Below are 21428 nucleotides of genomic sequence, written 5' to 3'. Positions count from 1 at the left end.
CTGGTGCTGGTGCATTGCTTTTTAAGTAAATAGTGTCTTAGTTTTGAAGTAGGAGATGGATTTTTTTTATTTAATGTTTAAAACCTCCTAAAAATTTCATTCCAACAAGGGAAAAGATTCTTCTGGCTTTTCTCAATGCTATTATCAAGAGAACAGAAAATGCTGTTTATAACATCCTTGATGATTCTAAGATACTATTACAAATGGGTGTGGTGCTTTCTCCAGATAAATCCTTTTCACATTCTGAGAAATGGTTGTGATAGATCACATTTTATTAAGCTTTTAAAATGCTGTCTAGTCTGGAGAAAAAAGAGGTCTTCATATGGTAAAAGCCAACAAAAAGAAATCCATATTTGCCAAAAATGTGGTTGTTATAAACTTCACACAAGTAGGAATTGTTTCATTTTTTATATTTGTATTCACATCACTAGCATACATGTGGTGCTTAATAAATATTTATTGATTGATTATAAGAGGGGTTAAAGGAGGATATCCCCTAGTGTAGAATTTTTGACCAATCCTAGATTTAACATAAGACTCAACACACACACACACACACACACACTTGTAAACATAAGTATGAATTATTGCAGTTACAAGATGCCCTGGGGAAGATTTGGAGAGTAGGATCTGAAATTTTGGAAAGAAGCCCTTTAGACTATTTAAACTACCTCATTGGTCCTGTTACTGATATTCTTGAGGTTCAGAGGTTAGAGATATTTAAATTGGTTAGCTGGCTAATGGCTGTTCTTTCTGGGGTATGATATGCTGAGATTATAGATCTTTCCTGGCTAGAAATATTCTCCAAAATATCACCCCCAAAGTGGTCCTCTAGCCCACATGCTATAGAAATTAATTGGGCATTCACATCCAGAGAAAAACTATGAAGTCTGAATACATAGTATGAAGAACAAAGCATGCCATATTCACTTATTAAAACTTTTTTGTTTTTTCTCATAATTTCTCTTTCTCAACACAGTTAATGTGAAAATATATAAAACACAATTGTACATATACTTTTTACCAGATTGTTTGCTGACATGGGGAGAGGCAGGGTGGTAGAAAAATTGTGGAACACACAAATCTGCAAATGAATGAATATTATAAACTATCTTTGCATATAATTGGAAAAATAAAATAAAATTTAAAAAAGATATTAATTGGGAAAGATAATTGTGGCTTGTAGTAGTAGTAGTAGTGAAAGTAGAAATTTCTGGAATAGATGAGGTTTGAAAAAACGGCCTTGAAAGGTGGAGAGTATTTGGTATAGAACAAGTTGGGAGCAATTTAAATAGGGAAGAGCAAGAGTCAAAAAGGAGACTCAGTTGGGGAAGATAATTAATGTAAGAGAATAATAGAATAAGGTCAGAAAAAAAGCAATAATAAGCATTCATTTAGCACTTACTATATACTAGGCTACATAGAACAGTGATATAAATAAAATAAATAAGTGAAGGAAATAAATAAAGGTGATATAAATAAAGAAAAAAATTATTCCCTCCCTTTCAGGAACTTAAATTCTGGTGAGGGAGTCAAAATGTGTATAAGGAGACCTGAATGAGAGTTGTGAAGTTAAAACAATTAGACTCAGCAACATAATGGACATTTAGGGTGAGTGTGAATGAGGAATCAAAAATGTCACAAAAATTGTGAGTTTGGAGTGCTCTTGTTCACCCATCTATTTTGTCTATAATAATAGGGAAGTTAGAGGTTAGAGATTTTTTTCAGGGAAGATAATTAGTTCTGTTTTGGACAAGTTGAGTTTGAGATGTCTGTGAGACATATAGTTTGAAAAATCCAAGAGGTAGCTGGTGATGGGAGATGGATCAGGAGAGTTGTAAGGATCTGGACAGATCTAGGAAACAACTCCACAGAGATGAAGGAATCCATGGGAGTTGAGATTAACATGCTGGATAGCCTAGAGAAGGGGTGGAGAACCTTTTTTTCCCCCTGCCAAGGGCCATTTGGATATTTATAATATCATTTACCTCCTAGATATATTGAATTTTGAGTCCAGTCTACAGTTGCCATGGCTGCAGCAGAATTGATTATAAAGCTGCTGTTGCCATGGAAGCACCAGACCAATTGATTATATAGCCCATTGGTTGGCTGTTCCAGGCCCCTAGCCTAGAGAGAAGAGAAAGAGGTTCCAGGACAAAGCTTTGGGGAAAATTCAAGACTAGTTAGTGGCAGTGACTTGTATGAAGATACAAGAAAGGAAACCAGAGTACTTGCCACATGAGCAAGAAGCAATTAAAATGTGGGTGAGAACCTTTGGGCCACTGGTGACCACTGTGGCTACAGCCTGAGATGGCTTATCACCAGCTATTCCTTTCAGAGCCAGGGAGAGATTCTGTAAGGGCCACGGATCAGGTAATAACTGCTGACTGCAGTTGTCTCTGATGCCCGAAAAACCATTTGTTGTGGTGATGGAAACTATCCTGTGCTCAATGATGCAATAGGAATACCAGACCATCTCAAGGTCAGAGACAGAAACGGCTTCCGGCATTGCAGAGTGTCCAGGCTCTGACTCCTTCCAGAAGAGTGGGAAAGAAGGATAAACCATCTTTTTTTGAATAAATGAATACAAGCAAATCCCAGACATGCAATACTTTCCCTTGAACTTTTCTAGGATCTTTGGAAAAGCAAAACATCTGAATAGTCTTTGGACTATCCTGAGAGGGAACTATTGAATGAAATTTCAGTAGACACTAGTGCAATCTTGGGGGGACACATGTTCTTTGTAATTTTGCTGTTTAACAACCACGGAGCCACGGAAAGTTGGCTGCTTGTGAAATATGAATGAGGGGGTGGCTAGATGGTGCAGTGGATAGAGCACCAGCCCTGGAGTCAGGAGTACCTGAGTTCAAATCCCACCTCAGACACTTAATAATTACCTAGCTGTGTGGCCTTGGGCAAGCCACTTTAACCCCATTTGCCTTGCTAAAAAGCCTAAATTTATATATATATATATATACACATACACATATATATATATATATGAATGAGGGGATCCAGTCTAAAACAGGAAATTTCCCAGCTCTAGAAGTTTGTCCTATTTTTATAATTCCAAGCAACATTTTATATAAAATCCTAAGCTAGAATTTAGAAGTCAGTGAGTTTTCTTCTGACTGGGCAATTTGAAGTCATTCTGCTTAGTCAGGGTAGGAGGTTTTCTATAAGTAACAAAGAGGATTTCCTGTGTGTGAGTCAGAGAGACGCTGATGAATACACTTGGGTGGATGGTTCCCACCCAGCACCTCGGGGTGGACTAAAGATTACATTCAGTGGCTAATTGTAAAGTGATCTCTCTTCCTGTGATCTTGAGGAAAGCAGGACAAGAGACAATGTGGCCTACAGTCAAAGGTGACTGTGGGATACTCTTAAAGCATACAGCTTTCATTATGGTTACCCCAAGTGTTAGAAGTTAAGTCAGCTTGGAGCAGCTAGGTGAAGTCAGGAGGACCCGAGTTCAAACCTGACCTCATATACTTACTACCTAGCTGTGTGACCTTGGGCAAATCACTTAACCTCATTGCCTCACAAAAACTTAAAAAAAAGGGTAAATCTGCTATTTTTCCTTCATGATATACAGTTAACAAAAATCCTTCAATTCACTCATAATTCAACTTACTAAGTATAAAAAAGTCTGCCAAATATCAATGTACATTGACTTTGGGCACTGGAATCACTAAATAAACAGCAATAAAAATGTGGCATTTTACTTTGACATGTATTTGTCTAGATCAGGGGTGGGGAATACTTGGCCTGAAAAATCATTTGGTCTGGTGCTGCCAGGGCAACTGCAAGTAGGACTTGAAATTCAATAAATATAGAAGATTTTTAGGGGTGAATTAATTAAATGTTTGACCAAATAGAGTAGGCTAATAAGTTTTGGCCCTTGGCAGAAAAAAAAAAGTTTTGACACCCTGCTCTCAATCTTCAAAGTAGTTTTCACAGAACTACTGAGTTTTAGGACTAATATGAACCTCAGGCTGGGCATAACTCTCATTTTACAAATAAGAAAACTGGAGTGGCTAGGTGGTGCAGTGGATAGAACACCGGCCCTGGAATCAGGAGTACCAGTCTCGGACACTTAATAATTACCTAGCTGTGTGGCCTTGGGCAAGCCACATAACCCCACTGCCTTGCAAAAACTAAAAACAAAAACAAAAAAAACCTGAGGCCCAGGAAGATTAACTAGTTTGCCTAAGGTCACATTAGTTGCCAAATGGTAGAGCCAGTACCTGAACCCACATCTTTTGATTCTAATTCTTATCTTCTCTTCATGATCTTGTCTGCACCCATGATATTAATTATCACCTTTATGCAAATGACTCCCAAGTCAATAATTTCTTTCTGGAAATCCAGTCTGTTTTTGCATACTTCTTGCTTATCACTTTTTACTTAAATTTAATGATAGGCCTCCCTTCCATTGGTCTCCTCCCTATTCCATCCATCTTGTTTTCATCATGCAGGTGCCAAAATCACTGGCACAGGTCTGGTCATGTCATCTGGTTTTCACCTACATCTAGGATAAAATACAAACTTCTTAGCCTGGTGTTTAAAGTTACCCTCAATCTGGCTCCAACCTCTTTTACCAACCTTATGACACATTATTCCCCATTCAATGTAACATTCAATGTACCAGTCAAAATAAACTGCTAGCAGTTTCCAAACTTAATAGCCTATCATCTTTCTAGGAATCTATAAACTGTACTCTCTTCCCCTTATTACCAACATCTCTCATAATCTATGATTTTGAGACAGCTTAGGCACCTCCACCATGAAATTTTCTCTAATTTCTCTAGTAATTCAAGTTCTCTCTTTCTTCCAAAAACCCTGTATTTATCTGCCTATCTAATAGACTTTCTCCAATAAAATCAAAGCTCCTTCAAGGCAGGGACTACTTCTATGTCTTTGTTTTTATAGTGCCTTGCCTTAGAATGTATTTCATAAATTTTTGCACTACAACACTATTTAGATTTAAAACCTTAGAATAATAGATGAAGGGGACCTAAGTAGAACTAATCTTTCATAGTAGCAGGAGAATAAAATACATAGGCAGTTTTTCATCTTAATTTTTTTAGGTCTCCAAACTATGCAATGAGTCAACCTTTATTGAAATCCATCTCAATGTTTAAACAACTGAAAAATTCAAACCCTAGTAAATGGGCATGAATAGTCTGACTCATTATGAATAAGGGAATGTAGGCTCAGACTCCTCACACAATTTTGTAAAAATGGAGAATTCTCAAATCTATGCCACAACATGCTAAGACTGTGAATCAGCATTTTTCCTCAAAGAAATGAAACAGTTTTAAATAGATGCTGCAGTCTTTTTGAAAGACAAATACAGCTTTATTGGAGAAAACTGGAGTTTGTAAGTTTATGAATACTTTATTACACCTCAATAAATGTATTATGAATCAATAAAGTAAAAGTTAAGGGCAATAAGTTCATTACCAAGCTAGCTATTGATTCTTAAGTGTCCAAAATAGAGTTTTACAAAGGAATAGAGGAAATAGCATCCTTTAAATACTAAAAATGTAAAATACCTTACAATCACAGATGTACAGCAATGATAAGAAGCACAAAGGAGTCTTCAGACTCCTTAGGGAGGTCTGAATTGTTTTTAACTTCTTCATATTCTGATGAGAAATAACACTCTCCTTAAGAAATATCTCTTGAAATTAGGTCAGAGTTTGTAGAAAATTAGATTTTTTCCTCTTGCTTTTTTTGATGGATGATTTGTTCCTTGAATTTCTTATTCATCTATTCCTTCAAGCTCATTTGAGAAAGAAAAATCTCCCTATTATTTTAAAATGTCTATTGAGATACAATCTTTTATCTCACCAATTAGAACTAATAAATAATGTGAAAATGATTGTCAACCTCTTTGCAAATAATTTCCATAGAAATCTTTTCTTTTTTACCCTAAGACAATTTCCTTATAATTATTACTAAGTACATAAAAAAGTTTATTATTAGAGGTTCAAAATTAAAGTCTGAGATATTCAGATTTTCCTTGCATTATGCCTTACCCTTTCATAAATACTTTGGAGGATAATTAAAGGTTAGAGATGAATGTCCAGCTGTAGAAATAAAAAAAAATCTAAACTTCTAGGTCTTCTTTCTTTTTTTCTACATAGGGAATACCTAAGCTCATTTTAACGATTATAAAATACTTGAGTTCCCTATAGAATTAGCATTATAAAAATTAAGAACTAGCAATATATTTTTTCACATGTTAAAAAGGAACAATAAAGCATACACACACACACACACACACATTGGTTTTTTGCAAGGCAATGGGGTTAAGTGACTTGCCCAAGGTCACACAACTAGGTAATTGTGTCTGAGACAGGATTTGAATTCAGGACCTCCTGATTCCAGGGCCAGTACTTTATCCACCACACCACCTAGCTGCCCTTCCAATCATATATTTTCTTTTTTTTTTTTTAGGTTAAGCATATATTTTCTTATGCAAATTATGGGAAAGTTAAAACACTGAAAACTCTATTCATTTTGATTATCCTAAAACTGACCTCATTTTAACAGAAGTAGAAAATTACTGATACAATAGGATGATAAAATGGCCATGGACAATAAAACACTGTGATCTCAAAAGAATCAAAATTGCAGGTGGTCCGATGGGCACCAAAAATAACTGCTCACCCTTATATATGAAACTTCCATACATTTTCTTTAAACAATAATTATGTGAGGTAGATATTATTATCCACATTTTACATTTGAGGAAACTGAAGCTCAGAAAGGTTAAAAGCCTTATTCAAGGTCATAGAGCTAGTGAGTTTCAGGAGCCAAATTCTGACTCAAGATCCAGTCTACCATCCAGTAAGCCATAATACCCCTCAGAATGCTTGGTAGGTCTAAGCATACTGCTAACAATGACCTCAAAATGTAAAAAATGTCATAGGACCACATATCTAAAGTTAGAAGAGACTTCAGAGGATATTTACTCTACTTTTTCATTTTACAAATGAGAAAATTGATGCCCAGAGAAGGTAGGTGATTTTCCCAGAATCAATACTATGTAATAAACAGTAGCTCTGAGTTTAGTGACTCTAAATTTATTACTCTTTCCACTGATACTTCCCATAAATAAGAATATGTCTTGATTGAAAAGGGAGACAATACCTGTTACCTAGAGGAAAATAGCAGAATCTAAGGATAATAGGGCATCCATAAAAATGTTAATAAACAACTCCCCCCAAAAAATTAGAAGATAAAAAAATCTCCTTTTATCTGGATATCTGGATAACATGGGAGTGATTTATGGAAGTACATGGACAAGAATGATATGGAAGCAGAAGGGGGTTATGCTCTGCACTGGTAAGGAAATGATCTATTTGCTACTGTTCAGTCATTCAGTAGCGTTTGACTCTCCTTGAACCAGTTGTGTTTATCATGGCAAAAATACAAGAGTGGGTTGCCATTTCCTTCTCCAGCTCATTTTAAAGAGGAAGACACATAGGCAAACAGGGTTAAATGACTTGTCCAGGATCACAAAGCTAGTAAGTGTCCAAGGTCAAGCTTGAATTCAGGTCTTTCTGACTCCAAGTCAGACACTTTAGTTAGAGCACCACTAGCTGTCTAAAGATGATTAATACCAATGATGTTAGGGCTTCAGGGAGGTATTAAAGAAATTATTTCACATCATAAACTATGTAGGGTCTGCATAATACATTGAAATTTGAGAGATTTTTATTTTTGAGAAGTAAAGCAATGAGTTTACTTTAGCAGGACAAAATTCCTTGTTGTTTACTAATTAGAATTTTAAAATAATTCTTTTTTATTTGATGGAAAATAATGTTGCGAGAGTCTCTTCAAAATATCACTGTGCAACCAACAGAAGCATCTTAAAATTTTTTTCACATTATTTCAATGTATTTATACATTACTAAAATAGTCTTCTTGTAAGAGTGAAAATAATCCCTCCTCCCCACCAGAAATAAAAAAACCTCATGAGAAATAAAGTGAAAGAAAGAAAAAAATGTGCTTCAGTCTACGTTCCAATACCATCAGCTCTAAGAGAAGCATTTTAAAAAAAGGATAGTAGGATGAATTAAAGGTGAAGTTGCCCAAGCCAACAGGAGAATTGACACTATAACTCATATTATTCAATGTCAAAAACGTGGTAAAAACTTATAAAGGTAGATTAAAAAAAAGAAAATTCTTTGGTGGTCCAGTCCTGTTCTTTTCACCCTAAAATAAGTTATACAAGCTTTTTTCAAAATTCAATCAGGTGTGTGTAGGGTCCATTGGTATCAAGCTTTAATACTTGTCTGTTCCCATAAGTTCCATGCTTTACCACCATACCGGCTTCAGCACATTTACTATTAGCAGCAAGCTCTTTTTCGCACAGAGTCACAAATTGAGAATAAAGTGCTAATCCTTCTTCTTTTCCAGAGTTGGTGTGGTACTGCATAGTTCTTCCTTTCACTTTTCCCCCAAGAGTGGCTTGAGGGATGATGAGAATGTTCCCAGGTAGCTCCAATATAGAGACATGCTTACCATTTTCAGTCTCACTTAATTTCACATTCAGCAGTGTGCTAACTGGTAGGAAAAACATTTTAGAGTGAAGAGTCAAGCCAAGAAATTCCCCCAAGAAATCACCAACCCTCAGCGAATTCAAAAATCACGTTTCAAAAGCTGCTTTGTCAGCTCATATATCTTGACCCAAATCCTTATTTAGATTTTTTAAAAATACTTTGTGAAGGGGAGGGGGAACCCCTCAATACCAATGGTTAATTTTATACAGAAAATAGTGTGATATCTCAAAACTTAATTAGTAGTTAATGTGACCCCAATATTAAATCCCTAGGTACCTTTTTTTTTTTGAAATATAATCATATTCTGGGGTCTTGGGATAATGCTGTCCTGGAGGGAAATATGAAGGGACTTCTAGGCCATAGCATGCTTCAGTATGGAATCCCCTTGAATAAGAGTCCAAGATGCTCCACACAGCAAGAAGCATTAGGTGAAAGTTCAAGTTCATTGGATACTTTTAGCTTAGGTATTTAGAACACTTTGCCAATGAGGCTGAGGTTGATGTGTTCAAATCCCAAATGGTACGGTGGACTTCTGCTCCATTTCATTAGAACAGACTGATATCAACAACACAGAAAATGAAAGGAATGATGAATTTAGTACATATTTTTAAAAAAGCTAGAAAATCATACTAAACCAGCACTAAATAGCCATCTCACAAATATTATTGGTTATTTGGGTTCAGGTAGATATGAGCAAAAGAATCATTAGAAATGCCTATCTATTAGAAGAACAAGTGAAAGAAAGCAAATATTGTATCAACAGTATTACCTTTCTCTAACAATGCCAGCATTACTGTAATCTAATATAATAACAATGCTATGATTATAGAATTATAAGCTATTAGTGCAGATTTATGAGTTTTATAGATGTTTTACATTTGCATAAAAAACAATTCACCTGGGATTCTAAATAGAATCTGCTAAATAGAATCTGAACTTAGAATTATCCGAGGGAAATTTAAGGATCTGTGACTTTATCACTGAAGGGAACTTCCTTCATGGAGCAGAGGCAAACAGTTTGTGAGCTGATAGCTGAGTCCTAGGTAGTTGCCAGAAGCACAAAAATATCAGGTGAATTGAGTCACACAACTAATAAACATCAGAGGGAGGGATATAAACTCAGATATTCTTGATTCTAAGGCCAGCATACTAGTCAAACTGCCTTTATCTAAAAAGCCCAAACTAAACCAACCCCAAAACAACAACTTATTCCCTAGTATGAATCAGTCACTGTATTGGACATTAGGAATACATATATAAAAAAAGTGAAACATTCCCCATTCTCAAATAATTTACACAAAAAACTATACAACATTCATAAATATCTACCATTAAAAAATGCTCAAATAGTAGATTTTGAATTAGAAGTACTTTTCTGAAAGTTGACTGACTTTTGTTTGCAAACTCAAAAATGGTATGGAAGTGAAGAGAAACTACACAAAATTAAATCCCATAGAAAATCAGTACAAGTGGGAGTTGGCAACAATGTATCTTTCAGAAATAGAGAAGAATTCTTAATTGGAATGAAAGGAATGTTAGAATGAATACTCAGGGAGAATAGGAGAGCCCCAGAATATTGTTCTCTCACTCCCCAAATCAAAGGTTAAAAATTCTTGGAAGGCAGGATATCAAAGAGTTATTAAACATTATAAAGTTTTGCTTTACTAATATCTCCTTTATTTTCTCTATTTGGATTATGCCATCCCACCCACTAATTGAACAGCTGGCTTCTCAGGGAAGGTGAGGCTCTTTAAGGTATTGGGGTGGTTTTAAAGTTAATTCACCACCTAGAGTCCTGTTTAGTGAAGAAGTGGAGTAATAGTGCAGTCAGGAGAGAAGCATTCGGTGAGCTACCACATATCTCCCTCTGCTGGCTATACTTGAGAATGACTAAAGTAGATATCCTACAAAAAAAATAAACACTAGCTCAGATATTAAGATAGAAGGGAGCCTTATGGTCATTTAGTGCAACCCTTATTCCTTCCCTTGAGGAAACAGGTACAGCAAAGTTGTGACTTACTCAAGGTCACACAGATCAGAAAGTAGAACTAAGATTTGAACTCAGGTCTTCTGACTTCCAAATCCAACACAGCAGAATGCTGTCTCCCAATAATAGAGTGCCTGGCAAAGAGTAGGTACTCAATAAATGTTTATTGATTGATTTATCATTGAACCTTGAATTAAAGGTTATTATTCAAAAAGTCATTTTATGTAAAGGAGCTAGCTCAGAATTCAGAATTCATTGTTTCAGGGAAACAATGTTATACACAGTAGTTAAGTTGTCAGACCAGTCCACAAAGGACTTAAATTTCTAGTCCTGAAATATTCTCCCATACAGACATTAATACAGAACTTAATCACTAAGTGTAATAATTTTCTCTGAGAAAATACATTCAGAATTTTGATTGCAATGGTAGGACCCCATCTTATGAAGTTACACTGGAAACAGGGCCTAGAGGGAGAGTGGATGAATAATGAATACGTTAGGACTTTGTGAGGAACACTGTGATTTAAATAGGGGCAGAGAAGAATATTTAGAAATAGGGGGCTTCAAGATAAAAGAGTTGTGGGGGGGTCAATTAAGGCTCCACAGACACTTTCTGGTTCACCTGGGTCCCCTTCCAAAACCTAACCAGTGGTCATTTATTCATAAAGGATAAATGAAAGTTTAATTCACAAAAGCTAGGGACTGCTTAAAGGCAAACAAAATTGAATTTGACAGCTTCATAATTTGATTTGTCTTTCTCTTATACTTATATTCTACTTTATATTATAGTTTGTTTGGGTCTTTTTTTGCATATACAATAGGTTCGGATTGAAGCTGATTTTTTTCTTTTTAAATATTTCATTTATTTTTTCCAATTAGATGCAAACATAGTTTTCAAAATTCATTTTCTGTAAGATTTTGAATTCTACACTTTTCTACAATTATAGTTATTTTTGTATGTATCTCTACTCATCTACCAGACTGTAAACTATTGGAGGGTTGAAATCATGTCTCACATATTTAACAATCCTGGCATCTATCAGTCAATCAACACACATTTATTAGGAGCCTAGCCTGTGTCAGTAACTATCCTAGGTGCAGGAATTCTAAAGACAAAAGCAAAAGTGTCTGCCTGCAAGGAACTTGAAGGATGGTGCATTAATTTTTTTTTTTTAGGTTTTTGCAAGGCAAATGGGGTTAAGTGGCAGCTAGGTAATTATTAAGTGTCTGAGACAGGATTTGAACCCAGGTACTCCTGACTCCAGGGCCAGTGCTTTATCCACTATGACACCTAGCTGCCCCTGGTGCATTAAATTTTAACTTCACATACCATGTGAATATGTAAAGGAACATTAGTATCCTGTTAGAAATGACAAAAGGGGCTGTACCAGAAAATTCTGGGTAGTATGAATTGACAATGAAGTGAGCAGAGCTAAAGACAATCATAGAGGCTATAACAATAATACAAAGAAAAACAATTTTGAAAGACTTAAAAACTCTGATCAATGCAATGGTGCAGAGAACCTAAAATGAAGTGTGTTAATTATTTCCTGGCAAAAAGGACCACAAGGTTGAAAGACATAAACTTTGCGGATATGGTCAATGTGCAAAATTGTGTTGTGTGACTCTGCTTATTTACTACAAGGGTTTTTTTTTCTCTCTTTTTCTTGAGGGGGTTTTTTAGCAAAAATGATGTCACCCCAAAAGAGGGCCTATTGAATTTTTTTCCAATTAAAAAATAATAGATGGAAGTTCAGAAGGAAGCATGGATAAGTGGGGCAGTTTTGAAAGTAATGTATAGAATTTATTGGAGTAGTTTGCCATTACCCTCCAGTTCATTTAACAGATGAGGAAACTGAGACAAAGAGGATTAAGGAACTTGCTCAGGGTCCCAGAGTTGGATTTGAACTCAGGCCCTCTTGACTCCAGGCCTACCATTCTACTGAGCCAGTTAGCTATGGTGTATCCTTTGAGAATCCTCTTAGTGGTATTATAAGGCATTAAATAAGGACTTTTGGGGAGGCTTTGCACATAGTATGCACAACCCCCCCCAAATTTTCAACTAGAATACCAAAACCAACAATGTCTGAATGATTTTTTATTTGAAACAAAGACGATATCCAATTATGTTAAAGATGAACAGATTAAGAAACCGTACATCTATTCGTGTAAAATGATATATATATGTATATACATATATATATACATATACATATACATATATATCAATCATTGATTTCCTTCAAGGCATCTAGTCCTCCCCCTTCATTTTACAGATGTGGAAACTGAGGCCCAGAGAGGTTAAGTGACTTGTCAAGGTTACGTATTTGACAAATGAAGGATGTGATCTTCCCAAATTCAGTATCATTTCTATCACATCACAATGCCTAGAGTAGCTGATCCCTAAGGTCCCTTCAGCCTCTGAACCAGATGACCCAGAGTTAAGTTTGTTCATAGCATTCTCTTGACCCCTCCCCCGAATCTGCACAGATTTTCAAAAGTAGAGGAACCCAAGGCTAATTGTGTTCTTTCACATTCTTTGCTTTCAATTCACTAATTCCTGCTCATTTTATATATTAAAGAAGGAAAACATAATGGCTAAAATCACACACATACCCATTTTAGGTAGAAGGTCTTTTTCAGCACCTTTGAAGAAGCAGACATAGATCACTAATGCTCTGGGAACCTGTGCAAAATCAGCAAAGTTTTTTAAAAATTAGAAATTAGTTTAAAAAAATTTAACTTGCAAATAATAAAATATCTACAATGACAACAGTGGAAAAATCCAGACATGCATTATCAGCGCAGAGGTCAAAAGCAAAGGAAGGAAAAGAGCTATTTTCAAAATACATTTGATTACTTAATTCTGAGTCTGGAATATCATGTTATAGCCAATTATCAAGCACTTAGGGAACCATTTCTTTCAAAAAATACTTCAACTGAAAAACAGCTAGCAGCAGTAAAGGAAGCAAATTATCCCTTGAAAAATGAAAGCCATACATTTCAAAACACATATTTACTGTTAATCAGAGATGTCTGGACATAATGACCATTCTCTTGCTCCCTGAATGAGTTGGGCAGACTTGAAAAACATGTAAATATCTTGCTCAGTCACTAGGTATTGGAGGCCAGATTTTAATCATGGTCTCCTGAAATCATACAATTTTTAAAAAGCCTTTTAAAGCAAATTTTCATTTCACTCACCATGTGAATGACACAAATGCCATTTATTCCTATAACTTTCATTCACTATTATTTACTGACAGAAAAAAAGAAAAGCTTGGCATAGCTGATGAATTAAGATTTTGGGATTAAATTGATTTGGCATTTTAGTTAGCTCCTTTATTTCGAGACTGGAATCAAAGAATCTCAAAGCTGGAAAGAGCATGTGAGATCATCAGTACTTAATCAGGAATCCCTTACATCACAGCCAACAAGTAGTCATCCAAGTCTTTGCTTCAAGACTTTCCAGCACCAGAAACCATTTACCTTTTCTCTTGGAGCTTTGCAACTCACTTCATTTTTGATCAAATTGTTACCAAAGGGTTGTTTTTTTTAATATCAAACAAACTGCTTTGTAACTAAATTTATTTAATAATTACATACTATAAAGATATAATTCCATCAGTGAACTTCAAATTCTTCCTTTGTTGTTCTTGATACTTGAAATAAATCTACTAAGTTAGGACTTAGACATATTTTTCCTTAAATCACACTAAAATCTGTATTATAATGCTTTATAAAAGTAGTATATTTTCAGGACACTGCGATTTAAATCTGATCTCAGACACCTACTGGCTGAGTGAACCTGAGCAAGGTATTTAAATTCTCAGAGACTCAGTTTTTTAATCTAAGGAAAATATTTGCATAAAATACCTCACAGGGCTGAGATAAATTAAGAGTTATCTAAACCTTAAAGTGCTCTTTAAATGTGAATTAGCACTATTAAAATTACTTGACAGAGGGGCGGCTAGAATGGCAAAGTGGATAGGCCACCAACTCTGGAGTCAGGAGGAACTGAGTTCAGTTCCAGTCTCAGATATTTAATAATTGTCTAGCTGTGTGACCTTGGGCAAGTCACTTATAACCACACTGCTTTAAATAAATAAAAATGAAAAAAAAATTATTTGATAGAATTCCTCAGTCAGATTCCTCAGTTATTAGCTCAACCCTTACCAAGATATTCTAATAACTAGCAAAAAAGGAGGAGTAGGATGCCATTTCTTAAACCCTGGCCTGGAATAAGACTGTGGTTCATCCTGCCAAGAACTGGTAGCCTTACGCTGTCACAACTATAACACAAGTGCAATCAATTAGTGCCCTAACAAAAAGTGACTAAATTCTCCTGAATTAAATAGATTTTTTTTGTTCCAGGAGATAAATAATAATTCCTTCCATTTGTTCATAGTCACTACTCATTAAAATCTTTCTCTTAAACTTTGTCCTTTCAATACATATCATTATGCTCAAGTCATCTTTCCCTCCAAGTTATTACTTCTTTCCAGAACTTAAAAAGTGATGACTTTTCAAGGGGAATGGCAATGAAGCTTGTTGCTTGGAAAAAATAAAGCAAAACAATGCTACTTGAAAAAATTTTTGATTCTTGAAATGTCTCTTTCTTACAAGAACTTAAATGATAGTAAAGAAAGGTATTAAAGGAAAGAATTCTCCTTTCTCTCAATTATTTATGTATTTATTGCAAGGAAATGAGGTTAAGTGACTTGCCCAATATCACAAAGCTAAGTACTAAGTTTCTGAGGCCCAATTTGAACTTAGATCTTCCTAGCTGCCCTTCCCCCCCAATTATTTATAAAAGTTAATTTAGTGTGGGTGTTTGGAGAAAAGGGAGGAAGAAATATCATAAATCTTCTATATAAAGGAAACGAAGCATAGTATTTATAAAAAAACATAGGAATTGATATAGAAAAGGTACAAAAGGTGAAAATTAAAATGATAATCATAGGAACTAACAGTTTTCCACATGTAAGTAAAAAGACAGTTTAATTCAGTATGGAACAGTGGTCATTAAGGAAGGAGGAAAAAGAGAAAATTCTTATACAAAAGAAAAAGAAGGGGCAACAAGGTGGTACATAGAGCACCAGCCTTGGAGTCAGGAGGACTGGAGTTCAAATCCAGTCTCAGATACTTAATACTTACTTGGCTGCGTGACCTTGGGCAAGCCACTTAACCCCTACTGCCTTGCAAAAAACAAATATATGAAAAATAAAATACTCAGACAGTGATTTTTATGTGTAGTGAGGGCAAAAAAAATAAGAAAATTTAAAAATATGAATACTCTTTAACAAAGGTTAGTAGAATCAATCTGTAAGCATTTATTAATCATCTAAAAAGTTTCAGGCACTGTGGTAGACCCTGGGAATATAAAGGAAAAAAAGGGGCAATTATGTCCTCAAGAAGCTTACATTCCCACTAGTAGAAACAACATATGCAAACATAAAATTCAATCCTTGCATTTGTGTCAGATTCTGTGACTCCATTTGGGGTTTTCTTAGCAAACTGCCACTTCCAAAATGTATGTGCAAAATAAATGCAAAGTAATAAGGGAGGATGAAGAACAGGAAGACTATAAGAGGCATTTAGATGAACTGAGCTTTGAAGTAAATTAAGGTTTCTAAAAAAAGAGGACATGCATTAAACAGGTGCTATTACCAGTAAAGAATAACAAGAAGAGGGACAGCTAGGATGGATTTCCCATCTTTTAATCAGTGTTTTTTGTATCAATTCCCAGAACAGTAGCAGCAGTGGTAGTGTTTGTATTGCTAATCAAGAATAGATTAGCTGGAGGCAGCTAGGGGAACTGAGCACTTGCCCTGGAGTCGGAAGGATCTTAGTTCAAATAACTATGTGACCTTGGATAAGTCACTTAACCCCATTGCCTTGCAAAAACAAATCAAAAAACAACCCACAAAAACATAAGAATAGCAAGAAAGATAGTTTGACTGTACTGGGCAGTATGTAAAAGGGAGTAATACATGATATTTCTGGTGTTTGAGTGGAGCCTGTCAAAGGCTTTAAATGCCAAATAGAGGAGTTTGTATCCTGGTTAATAGGGAGATAGTGGAATCTACTGAGCAAGGTCAGATTTGTGACCATTTAACAGCAGGGGAAACTGAACCTCCAAAATCTGATAGAAAATTTTGAGTCAACTGATTATTAATGAAAGGAAAATTAGTAGCAAAATTTCAATTTGTAAAAATAGAAATGTGTAAAACTGAAATCATCTCAAGTGGGTGTTACCTACATTTGCAGGTGTTTTAGTTTAACATTTAAGTTTTTTTTAGAGGCTATTATTGAAAAAAGCCAACCAAACAACCAAAGTATTGTAGAATGGATGAAATGATTTTTATAAAACACCTTGGAATTGATCCAGCAATACCACTACTGGGTCTATACCCTGAAGAGATGATGGAAAAAGGGTAAAAACATCACTTGTAGAAAAATATTCATAGCAGCCCTGTTTGTGGTGCAAAGAATTGGAAATTAAGTAAATGTCCTTCCATTGAGGAATGGCTTAGCAAACTGTGGTATATGTATGTCATGGAACACTATTGTCCTATTAGAAACCAGGAGGGCTGGGAATTCAGGGAAGCCTGGAGGGATTTGCATGAACTGATGCTGAGTGAGATGAGCAGAACCAGAAAAACACTGTACACCCTAACAGCAACATGGGGGTGATGATCAACCTTGATGTACTTGCATCAGTGCAACAATCGGGCACAATTTGGGGCTGTCTGCGATGGAGAATATCACCTGTAACCAGGGAAAGAATTGTAGAGTTTGAACAAAGACCAAGCACTGTTACCTTTAATTTAGAAAAAAAACCATATCTTATTGTCTGATCTTGCTGACTCTTATACTTTATTTTTCTTCCTTAAGGATATGATTTCTCTCTCTGATCACATTCAATTTGGATCAATGTATACCTTGGAAACTAACAAATTGCTTTCCGTAGGGGGAGGGAAGTAAGATGGGGGGAAAAATTGTAAAACTCAAATAAAATCTTTAATAATAAAAGAAAAAAATAAAAACACACACACACAAAATAAAATGTAAGCTATTTCCAAAAAAAAAAAAGATTGCCGGAATGCCTTCTGTGTGGGGCTGGGGGGAGGGGAGCGAGATTAAGGGGAAAATGGTAAAACTCTAAATAAAAAAAAATCAGAAGAAAAAAAGGTCTTGGAATGCTGTTAGAAGTCACAGAAAACTCCGCCATGTCCGAAAATGAGCGCCTGATAAAGAACGGGCATCGTTTCCTCATGAAAACAGACCGATTCAAAGCCTTTCTGGGAGATGAAGCTTTTCCGGGGCACCCCCGTCCGGGGGCCGGCACCACAAGGGCGCCATCAGACGCGCATGCGCGCCGAAGGCCTAGCTTCTCGGTCCGGTCCGCGGCCTGTCCCGTCGGCTGCGCTTCTCCAAGGAGAAGCCGCCGCCGGGCTCCGGCGCCCACGGCAGCCCCGAGCGGGAGGCGATCTGAACCGCCAAAGAGCCAATCAGCTCCCAGGAAAAGGAGGGAGCCTAAGCCTGGGCGGCGGGGAACGCGCTCTTCCGGACACGTGGGGGCGGACTGCGCAAGCCCAGCCCGCCCCGAGCGCACGCGGGAGCTGCGGTCCGGGGGGGCTGCCCCAGAGAGGGCCGCGGAGAAACGGCGCCAGGACGAGGGCTGCGAACCACTGCCCCACGGGGCGCGGACTTTACCTCCACCCACTGCGCCTCGGCGTCGCCCTGGGCGGGACGGACTTGCAGCTTGGCGTGCAGGCACTGCTGCAGCAGCGCGCGGGCCTGTGGCGGGCGGCCGGCCTCGGCCATGGCGGAGGGCGGCCCCTGCGGCGCCCGCCTCTTCCTGTGGGTGGCTCCCGCGGATTGGCCCGCCAGGCTCCGGTGGGAGGAGCCCCAGGGAGCGGGGCCGGGCGGGGGGCGGGGCCACTCCTGGGCTTCTGCCTCCAGGGAGGCGCTCTAGGAAGAGCCTCCCTTCTGGCCGCCAGTCTTTGGCAGAGAAGCGATCTTATAAATAACAATTTTATAAATTTTATAAATATATATTAATTTATAAATATGATAAATTTATAAAAATTTTATAAATAATAACTTTATAAAAACAACCCCCAAACCCAACAACAACAAAAAAACCCTTGGGATCTCTTGATGTCAATTCTCGGTGTCTCTTGACCTCTTTGACTTCTTTGTGCACCTAAAATAGAAAAGGTACAAAAGGAGAACCGGACTTTCCCCTTATTTTATCTTCCTTATCTTTTTTTACATCATGGACTCTGTGTGGGACAAATGTCACTTAAATAAATTTCGGGGATCTCTCAAGGTATGAAGAGAAAACTATTCATTTCTCCAGGAATCAGTTATGGAGATTGAGGAAAAAGCAAAAGGCCCAAGAATTACATTTATCCTAACTGGATTCCCGCCCCCCACTGACCCACCCTCCTTAATGAAGAATGTGGCTTTACAATCTAGCTAATCTAGGAAAAAGAGCATAAAATTCAAACAGAACCAGATTATCTCTTCAACCCCAGGGATTGAATGGCCATCCAGACTTCAACAGATAAGGTGGGCTCAGTTGACCCTTCAGCTGTATCCCAGAAGTTGCTTTGTGAAGGGAGGAGGGGCACACAGTTAACTATTCTCCAAGATTTTATCCCACTCAACTCCATTGGCAGTCTGGAGAAAAGTCTGGACTCTTTCTTAGAATTTTATTTATTTATTTATTTTTGCAAGGCAATGGGGTTAAGACTTGCCCAAGGCCACATAGCTAGGTAATTATTAACTGTCAGACCTTGAATTTGAACTCAAGTCCTCCTGACTCCAGGGCCTGTACTCTAACCTCTGTGCCACCTGACTGCCCCAGAATATTATTTTTAAATGCATAAAATAAACCACAGAGAAAATAGGAAACCAATTATAAAGATATAATTTATTCCCCATTCAAATTCCTCTGAAATTAATTCATAGATGTATTAGGTGAATTTAATATATGTGTATCCCTGTATCTATATATAAAGAGACACACAGACATACACACACAAATTCAGAGACTCTGAATTAAGGACACTTGTTCTGCACCAATGAATTTTTTTTTTTTTGCAAGACAGGGAGTTAAGTGGCTTGCCCAAGGCTCCGCTAGGTAATTATTAGGTGTCTGAGGTCAGATTTGAACTCAGGTACTCCTGACTACAGGGCCTGTGCTCTATCCACTGTGCCACCTAGCCACCCTACAGATGAAATTTTAAAATATTTACTTCATATTAATCTGGCCTCAGACACTTAATAATTACCTAGCTGTGTGGCCTTGGGCATGCCACTTAACCCCATTTGCCTTGCCAAACAAACAAACAAACAAACAAACAAAAAAACAAAAACCTAAAAAACAAAATGAATGTCTTTGAATTGCTTTGGTTGAAAAATAAAACCAAATCCCTAAACTTTAACCTAATAGCTAATTTTCTGATTATGAACCTCTTCAAACATAGATAGAATGGTTCTCAGAAATCTTATCAATGCAGAACTCAAGGTCTTTCTCCCTTGAGACTGTATGACACAATTTTATTTTTCTAAATCAAGGCAATCTTTAACCACAAGGAAATACAGTAGAAGGGTTTCAGGGAGGCAGCTAGGTGGAACAGTGGATAGAGAGCCAGTGCTTGAGTCAGGAGTTTAAATTTGGCTTCTGTCCCAAATGGGGTCAGGGAGACCGCAAGCAACTCAAGTAGGATTTTAATCAAGGTGACTCACAAATAGAAAATTCATTTCTTCATGATGTGCATAACCATATTGCTAAATAGAAGTACTAAATATTATATAGATCCTGCTGGTACATAGTAAATTATAAATAAAATGAAATAATGGTTTATTTTCTATCATAAACATTCCATGAAAATATACTTTAATAGAGTATATGCACAGATTGTACATTCTTTGATCTTATTGAAATAGTATTCCCTTCACTAGTATTGATTACCTCATCCTGTGACATATGTTTTTCCAGAACACGATGGAAGCCATCTTCTGCTTTTTTTGCTTGTTTTGTTTTTAACATTTCATAGAGAGTAGAGTAGAAAGTTTACTATCTGCTAATCTTCACCCTTAAAAAATAGTTCTGCCAAATAATGTTTTTTGAAATTGGTTTTGTTTCAACAAAAATAATGTTAGGGAACATTTTGAAAATAAATCCAATTACAGGTTTAGTTGGTTTTTTTTTTTGGCAAGGCAATGGTTTAAGTGGCTTGCCCAAGGCCACACAGCTAGATAATTATTAAGTGTCTGAGGCTGGATTTGAACCCAGATACTCCTGACTCTAGGGCTGGTGCTCTATCCACTGCACCACCTAGCCACCCCTCAGGCTTGTTTCTTTGAGATTTCTTCCTTTAAGAAACAGCAAGAAGACAGAAAAACCACCACTTCACATAGTAACTCACAAGTTGCAACCCTTCCAATACCATCCTGGCTCCACAGTTCACCTCAGGTCTTTGGCAAGGTAAAATACCATGCTTATTTGTTTATCTTCTGATATGATAGGAGCTGTGGGCAAAGAAGGGCTGATCTGAATCACCCATTCCCTTCTGCCTTGGCCTTGTAGTGTAGGAGAGAAACAACTTGAGGTCACTATTTTTTGTTAGTATTTACTTTTTTAGCCATTAACTGCTACTGTTTTTCATTAGCTTCCTGTATATATTTTTATGTATCATTGACAAAGTTTTGAGCAGTGTGTCTCTAAACCCTTTTCCCCTTTAAGGTCTGTAGTTTTTATTGTGGAATTTTGCATAGCATGGTGCTTTTGGGGAACATAGGTAGAACAGAATTGACCATGAGCCCTTGAGAATCCCTAGAATGTCCTA

The 21428-nt window shown here is 36.9% G+C and overlaps 1 protein-coding gene across 1 annotated transcript; it reads right to left on the bottom strand.

Annotated features, from left to right (window-relative positions):
• Positions 1-7792: 7792 nt before the first annotated feature.
• DTD2 (D-aminoacyl-tRNA deacylase 2) lies at positions 7793-18407 on the bottom strand. The gene is made up of 3 exons (XM_074235366.1): positions 18283-18407; positions 13180-13249; positions 7793-8580 (listed from the first exon to the last, which is right to left on the bottom strand). The coding sequence occupies exons 1-3, from the start codon at positions 18391-18393 to the stop codon at positions 8255-8257; spliced, it is 507 nt and encodes a 168-aa protein (XP_074091467.1). The 5' UTR covers positions 18394-18407; the 3' UTR covers positions 7793-8254.
• Between the last annotated feature and the right edge of the window lie 3021 nt (positions 18408-21428).

Source organism: Macrotis lagotis, chromosome 4, assembly GCF_037893015.1.
Source record: "Macrotis lagotis isolate mMagLag1 chromosome 4, bilby.v1.9.chrom.fasta, whole genome shotgun sequence".
Classification (NCBI taxonomy): Eukaryota; Metazoa; Chordata; class Mammalia; order Peramelemorphia; family Peramelidae; genus Macrotis; species Macrotis lagotis.
The sequence above is the reverse complement of the archived record's forward strand: the minus strand, read 5'-3'. Positions and strand labels throughout refer to the sequence as shown.

Coding starts and splice junctions, on each gene's coding strand:
- DTD2 (XM_074235366.1), bottom strand. CDS start 18,393: ATGGCCGAGGCCGGCCGCCCGCCACAGGCCCGCGCGCTGCTGCAGCAG. Junction 13,250..18,282: donor CCGAGGCGCAGTGGGTGGAG/GTAAAGTCCGCG, acceptor GATTTTGCACAG/GTTCCCAGAGCATTAGTGAT. Junction 8,581..13,179: donor AGACCTTCTACCTAAAATGG/GTATGTGTGTGA, acceptor TTTTCCTACCAG/TTAGCACACTGCTGAATGTG.